We start from the raw sequence: 7,582 nt of genomic DNA, 5'->3' as shown, positions 1-7,582 counted from the left end.
GAAATTACAGAAAGAAAACTTTAGTAAACAGATAATGCAGAACGAAAGGATTGTGTTTAAAGTTTTTCCAAAAACAGTGACATTATGTTGGATATTACCTACAATTTAATTTAACAATATTTTACAGAAAAGTTCCAGCAGGATCGGCTCAGCCGCTGACGGCAGCCTCAAACGGGTAGTACTGGGGGAAGTCCTGAATGACCTTCAGGGCTTCGTTGTACAGATCCAAATCTGCCAGACAGACATAAAGAGACAGTTAGTGACCCCGACTATATCCTGGAGAATTGTGAGAGCTTCACTGGACTCCCACCAAAGGAGGTGCCGCGGTCTTCTCGCAGCAGGTTGTACGTGGCGGCCATCAGGACTCCTTTGTTGGACACCATCCCGATGACCTCCACCACGCCGCTCAGCTCCTCCTCCAGCTGAGAACAAAAAACACAATGGATCATCAACAAAACTGAAGCTGCTCGATAAATAACACCACGGTTATACGATTCATTAACAGTTAAATGTATTTGAAAATAACAGATTTAATGGAATGTGGTTATTTGATTAGATCAAAGAATCTAAGGTAGGACTGAAAGATCGTGTTCTGGTCACATGACACAAACATCAAAGACAGGATCATTTTGGCACATCAGACGTATGATTTGAGAATAACTGAATAACTTTTTTTTCCTTTTTGGTTTCGGACGGAACATTTTAGGAATTTAAGCCTTAAGTCTTGTTTCCATGGAATTTAGAAGTACTGAATTTCTGTTAAAGCATCCTTTAAAGTAATTATTTATCAACTTTAAGATCCACTTTAGAACCATGTGGTCATGCAAAAATAAATACAAATAATATAAAATAATACAACAAATCTTTATTTGTTTATTTATTTATTTTATATATATATATATATATATATATATATATATATATATATAGATATAGGGCTGCACGGTGGCGCAGTGGTTAGCGCTCTTGCCTGACAGCGAGAAGGCCCCGGTTCGAATCCCGGCTGGGACCTTTCTGTGTGGAGTTTGCATGTTCTCCCCGTGCATGCGTGGGTTTTCACCGCGGACTCCGGTTTCCTCCCACCATCCAAAAACATGCTTCATAGGTTAATTGGTGACTCTGAATTGCCCCTAGGTGTGAATGTGAGAGTGAATGTGTGTGTGATTGAAGCCCTGTGACAGACTGGCGACCTGTCCAGGGTGTACCCCGCCTTCACCCTTCAGTAGCCGGGATAGGCTCCGGCACCCCCGCGACCCCGAAAGGGAAGAAGCGGTCAAGAAAATGGATGTATATACATATATATATAAAAAATATAAAATGTGTGTTGCAAAATACACAACAAAAATACACATACAGCAGACTCTTTTATATGTTGTGAATAAATCAAAGTATTACAAATTATAACAAGTAAAATATAATACATATATCCACAAATATAATTACATTATATTTAATATAATTATTTAATTGATTTTTGGGAAATAAATACATTTAGTACATTAAGTTAAACCCTTGATGAAACAATATAATGTAATTATAAGTTAAATCTGCTTTTAATTTAATTTATCATGAATCAACAAAAAGTGATATCAGTAGATACATCCGTGTAATCTTATTTAAATATTAATTAAATTTTCTCGGTTCATTTAGAAAATTCCTTGTTATGTTTGCCGGGACCGGAAACACTTTAAACGGCCAGACATGCGTGTCAGAGTTTGTGGGCGGGACTTCCGCTAACAATGAAGTTTATTGCTTTACCGTACATGAAATTAAAGGAACTAAAATGTTCACTGTTGCATAAAATATACTAAGAAAAATAAGCAATAAAAATAGAAATGAAACAACAACAAAACAAATAAATAAAAAGCTAAAAGACGCATTTAATTTTGTTATGTAGTATAACTTTCAGGACGATAAAGTATTTGCGAAGCTCTGAGTCTTTAAATTTGTTTTAAAATGAAGTAAACATGCATAATAGCTTAAACATGGAACGGCAGCCGTATGGAACTAATGAGGTCTCAGTCCGTCATACCACAAAACGGACCGAACCGATCCGAACTGGACCGGATCACCGGCTGCACACAGCCGCTGTGCACGCGCACTCACCGGCTCGTTGAGCTCCACGGTCACCGTCTTTCCTTCTCCATCCAAAGCCGTGAACGACTTCCCGGAGGGATGAACCTTCAACAGAAAGTAATAACTCGCTTTACTAAAACGTCTGGCAACACAGAACCCCACAGAACTCGAACGGAACCGACCTTAGAAACCCGGGCCACGAAGCACACAGCTTTATTAATGTGCTGCTGCAGCATAGAGCAGTTAACTCTGGGTTTCGGAACATCTATGATTCCTGCCATCTTCCCGCCGCAGACACGAGACTGAAGCAGCTGGGCGCGGGAAGCCTGGGACTCATTGTTTTTAGACACCGCGCGTCAAGGGGCGGGCGGAGTCAATCAGTCAGGCCAACAACCATTAGAAATGTTGACAGCGGTGATAGAGGGTGAGTAAAACAAACGCCATAAAGTGTCCAGAGACACAACTCCTCCTTCTTCTCTGCAGTTTCAGGGGAAATTAGGGCTTCTTTTGTGCTTTTACCGCCACCTACAGTCAGAGCGGGTTCACAACACGTTTGAAAAAAAAAAAAAGTTTTTTGTTTGTGTTGCTTAAAATCGAAAATGTAATGTTCAAAGTCTTTACTTATAAGTTATACTTTCTATACCACGAAGGAACAAATTAATGTAAATTATTTTTGTGTAGGGAAAAAAACATGTACATTTATAAAATAGCAAGAACAACAACAATAATAAAGCTATGTTATTGCAAAAGATTTGAAGAGCCTTTATTGTTTCATGCATTGCTGTAGCTTCATCAGTACATCCCATCTGTAAAATCAAACATCTGTCAAGTCTGATGTGATGTGTCAAAGTAGCCGAATCCTTTTGGATTTCTTCCCCCGATTTGTGCCCACGGGTTTCCTCAAAAACTGATTATTGCACATCAAAATTGTGAACTTCTTTATTGACACATTTTCACATTTTTGTTTTCAGCTGCGGCTCTGGATTCTGTTTTTTGATCCATCAGTAAATCCACATTGTGACTCTCTGCACCTTTGCTTATCTCTGTCGCTCTGCTTATACTAAAATGTTTGTTTATTGTTTGAAAAAGTCCATTTTCCAGCTTCTTCTCAGGATCTTCATTCCTTTTAAGCAGGAAGAGTGCTTTTTGTAGTCAGTTTGCTGCATTTCTAGTTCATTTCGTGACGTCGTGAAATGTTACCAAATTGCCGGATAGATTACTTTTTAGTGTTCTTTTGAATATTTACAGTTCTATGTTTTGTTGTTTCTCAACAGGCAAGATAGGAGATTTTTTTAGGAATTCAAACGTAACCCATGTATCTAAAGATGTGAAATTTGATTGCTAACTCTTTTTTTTTTTTTTAGCCCAAAATATCCCGATTCCACTAAAGGATCAGTTTCGTGTCCTTTGCAACAAATAACCCCTTAGAAACTTCCACTTTTTTACAGTTCCGCTGCCCACCGGTCCGTGAACACCACAGCCCCGCTAAGCGGAACCAATAGCAGCGTCAATGTCCCTACACGGACTCATGTTAGCGCGCACCAGGTCGGTCGGCGGTGATGTCGCAGGAAATGTCAACATTGTTTTGTCTTTTTTGTTTGTTCTAAACAAAGGCGACTGACATGTGAAACCTGAAACGGATCCGGGAATTAGTCAAGTGGATTCTGGGCGACAGCTATAGAGGTTCTGGAGAACCGTCCCAGTTTCTCTGTAAAGAGAAGTCAGATCTCCTTTGAGCAAAAATGCTGAACTTCCTGGGTCTTCGGAAAGAGCCGAAAAAGGTCGACAAGGAAGTCGATGGAGGCTTTGTTATGCTCGGTAAGAAGCCCGAACCGAAACAAAAGGTCCAACCGTCAAAGCTAAGCCGAAATGACAAAAATAAATATGACTGTACAGAAAAAGGTCGTTCAAGAACCAGAAACGCAGGGTTCCTGCTCTGAAGTGAACCTCTGTCGATGACAAAGATCGTGTAGCTAACTAAACATTGGGTTCTCGGGACTCTTTCGTCCAGGTAAAAGAGAGCAGAGCAACCTGGGTACAATTATCGTACTTACTATACTTTACTTACTACAAAAGTATTCAGTTACCCTTCCATTGCTAAAATGTTGTGCAGTCAGCTGTGAATGTTAGTATGACAAACTGAAGTGATTTGGAATCACAGAAGGTGTGCCACAAAAAGTTAAACCAAGCATACTAGTAAAGCGGAACCGTGGATCCTGAAATTTAACTCAGTTAATCAAGTGAGTCAGTTACTGCAGACCTCCAAATTTTACAAAAAAGGTCTTCAGATCAGCTCCAAACATGGGTAGGTTGTCCTGGCAATCAGACTGCAAAGCGTGGATGGAGGGGCACAAAAGTAGAAGAAATTGGTTTTCTTTGGCGACGAATCACATCGCTTCATCTAGCTTTCTGATGGACGTCAGTACTTCTGTAGAAAAAGATTCTCTTGTTTTACTCCATCTAGTTTGAGGGTCAGAAAGGTTATCATCTTCAGTGACTTAAATACTATAAATGTTGGGACACATCAGCTTCTTTTGCAGGATGACTGTTCATCTTCATACCATATGAGCTATCTGCCTCACAAATTGTAATTTTTACACTCAGGTGAAAGAATAGAGGAGAAGAGGAACAGAGGCCCCTCCACCAACGTCATCGTGCAGCCGTTAAAGGTGAGCGGTAAAGCTCAGACTCTCGGGTTTTCGGGGACTTTCAGTCTTTGCGGGTCTTCATCTGTGTGTCCCAGGCTGTAAATTAAGGTTTTCTTCAGCTTCAGCTCATGTGCTGGAAAAAGGATTTCCCATTAGGTTTTTTAAAGCAAGATCTCCACAGCAGGTCCTCCATCTGCTGCCCTTCAGTCTGTAAACTGGCTGCAGTCTCTCCTGTCATTGATCCAGGATGACAGCAGAGAGCACCAGAATTCCATCTGGGTTCATTTCATGATGAAATCTTCTGATGTCCTCCTGGTTTCTTTATTAAAACTCCATAAAGACATCCGTCCTGCAGAAGTTTCCTTATAGGATGATCCATAACTACTTTAGACCTGCTTCTGTTCCTATTGGAACCATCTGATTAGCATCTGTGCAGTTTATCTGAATAAACTCCGCCCCCGAGACCCTAAGGGCAGGTGTTGTGTGTTTGGATTCATTTGTGTTTCCTGTTGTGTGTGTTTGTGCTTGAAAGTTGTGTGTTTGTGTGCATGTATGTCTATAGTGTTTCTGCATATGCATTTCTCTCGTGTGTTCTTTTGTGTTTCTGTTGTGTGTGTTTGTCAGCTGTGTGTTTGTGTGCATGTGTGTCTGTAGTGTGGGAGTGTTTGTGTGTGTCTGTTCTGTGTGATTGTGGGTGTCTTTAGAGTGTGTGTGTGTGTGTGTCATGTGTGTGTAGTCCTCAGTCTAAGGGGAGCAGTAACTCCTGGTCTTTCTCCTCAGCCTCGCTCTACAGCTCCTCCTCCTCCTCTTCGTCCTCCTGGAGAGACGGTCACAGCAGCCGTGTTTCCCTCAGACCAGACTGGGGGGCTTTCGGGGGCTGAAGCTGCATCCAGCCTCCCGGATCTGCTATCCGACGTCCCGTTCACGTTGGCTCCTTACATCCTGGCCATGCAGACGGGCCTCCCCGCCGTCCCAGACCTCCTCCTGTCCCCGGACGTGAACTGCCGCTTGTCCAGCTTCCAGTACGACTTCAGCCTGGAGAACTCTGTGCTCCACAGCGCCGCTGCTATGTAAGGGAGGAGGGGGGGGGGCATGAGGTATGAGCCCATGAATAAAAACATGAATAAAACAAACTTGACCCTATAGCTGAAGTGCAGAGCAGGTTTGGAGGAAGGAGGGACGCTCTGTATCTGACCCCGCCTTTCTTCAAACGTCATGAAGCATAAAGCAATTTTCAATCCCAGCTCCGCACTGGCCCCCCCCATGCTCTGTTTGAATAGAATATTTTAGCGGATGATGAAGCTGAAATCAGCAAAGTGTCCAGCATAAGGTTTTGTATCGCTCGAGTGACTTCAACCAAGTCGTCTTTCAAAGTTGACATAGAACTAGATCAGGTCATCGACGTGAGGACATTTTTAGGATCTGAAGAGTGTGAGAGCTCAGCTCTCCATCCATGCGTGATGTTTACATGAACAGAAAAGTGTAATTATGAAGAATTGCAGTTCTTCTTTGAGGAATTTTTGGAACCTTTGTAATGTTTTAACTTCCTTTGTTGTTTAACTTGAAGATGTGAGGGGAAAAAAAGGTCCGTTGTTCATGTGCACTCTCCACTGATGAAGTTCTGCAGATGTTTTTTCTTCACGCTGTCTAGTTGTAAGTTCCTGTTTACATGAAGCCCCCAGACTGCCACCTGTGCCTTCACCTTCTGTATGAACCAATTAAAAAATGTTTGAACCATGATCAGCAGGTGGAGCTCCTTATTTAAAGTCTCACTCCGATAATCTTTTGATGTAATGTAAAAGCATTCCCAGTGCTCTTTTAGTTATGATTATGTTATTAGACAAATTACAAAAAACATAGTTTCTGCAGAGCGGCACTTGTACATTAGACAATTGGCTCAGAGTAAGCCTGCCCTCATTTCCCATCATCCCTTTGTTTACATGCTCTTTCACTAGCTTACAGCCCCTCACACCCTCCACCTAACACTAGGGATGGAACAAAAAAATGGCGAGCAATATTGGAGCTATCCAGTCCGCAGTTCTGCACCTAATGCCAACTCAGACGAGGAAAACGAAGACGTCCATAGATTTAGTCATCTACAAGTGGATGTGTTACAATGTAGCAGCTCACCCAGTGTAATTTCTGCCTTTTCAAACTGCGTTTTTTCGTCTGCTCCTGATTTACAGTGATTTAAATAAAGAAATACTCAGAACTAAATGTTTTAATAAGGCTGGGTTGATACAGTCGATTAATTGATCTAAGCTGAATAGATGAATAATCGATCCATACAAGTAGAGATCGATCTAACGCATAATGGTAAATTGATGTTGAGGTATAATGGGATTTCCCATAGGATGGCTAATGCTAACGCTTGGTCAACCTAAACACATATTGCTGACTAAATTCACATCCTTATTTACTCATAGGCATAGATTTTTCAAACTCTTTTGAGGAAAAATTTTTAGTAACCATTTGTGGACTAAAGCTAAATTTTTTGCTCATATTTCTTCTTCTTTTGAAATAAGGTGTAATGCCATGATTGCCACTTAGTGGCCAAACTGAAACACCCTTTCTAGAAGCAGAACAATTGTTGGAGCTTCTCCTTTAGAGAGACAATATAACATATACACTGATTATTAATGTATTTCTAAACAAATGTGTCTAAATGCGTAAAAATGTTGTTTAAATGAGTGGATTGAAAGAATCTGATCGATCTGGGCTCTGGTGAATCAAATTGATTCTTGAAATTATGGACGATACATAGCCCTAATTTTTTAGCTTAATTCTCTTAATACATGTCCTCCATTGTAAGAAAATTCTTTAAAAACATTTTAAAAACCCAATTTTCGTCCGAGTGA

General features: G+C 40.9%; 3 protein-coding genes across 3 annotated transcripts in view; 2 read left to right on the top strand and 1 right to left on the bottom strand.

Annotated features, from left to right (window-relative positions):
* rpa3 (replication protein A3) lies at nt 1-2,417 on the bottom strand. The gene is made up of 4 exons (XM_024293893.1): nt 2,259-2,417; nt 2,107-2,181; nt 311-422; nt 1-231 (listed from the first exon to the last, which is right to left on the bottom strand). The coding sequence occupies exons 1-4, from the start codon at nt 2,355-2,357 to the stop codon at nt 149-151; spliced, it is 369 nt and encodes a 122-aa protein (XP_024149661.1). The 5' UTR covers nt 2,358-2,417; the 3' UTR covers nt 1-148.
* A 940-nt stretch (nt 2,418-3,357) lies between these two features.
* umad1 (UBAP1-MVB12-associated (UMA) domain containing 1) lies at nt 3,358-6,464 on the top strand. The gene is made up of 3 exons (XM_024257845.2): nt 3,358-3,894; nt 4,681-4,745; nt 5,505-6,464. Exons 1-3 carry the CDS (start codon nt 3,819-3,821, stop codon nt 5,796-5,798), a joined length of 435 nt encoding a protein of 144 aa, XP_024113613.1. The 5' UTR covers nt 3,358-3,818; the 3' UTR covers nt 5,799-6,464.
* Nucleotides 6,465-6,728: 264 nt separating this feature from the next.
* Nucleotides 6,729-7,582, top strand: part of glcci1a (glucocorticoid induced 1a) — a 9,398-nt gene continuing 8,544 nt past the window's right edge. Inside the window, exon 1 of the mRNA XM_024260795.2 lies at nt 6,729-6,842. Within this exon, the coding sequence (XP_024116563.1) occupies nt 6,729-6,842 (114 nt within the window). The remainder of the gene's footprint in view (nt 6,843-7,582) is intronic.

This window comes from Oryzias melastigma, linkage group LG13 (assembly GCF_002922805.2).
Source record: "Oryzias melastigma strain HK-1 linkage group LG13, ASM292280v2, whole genome shotgun sequence".
NCBI lineage: Eukaryota > Metazoa > Chordata > Actinopteri > Beloniformes > Adrianichthyidae > Oryzias > Oryzias melastigma.
Note: the sequence above shows the minus strand (reverse complement) of the source record. Positions and strands in the feature narration are given on the sequence as shown.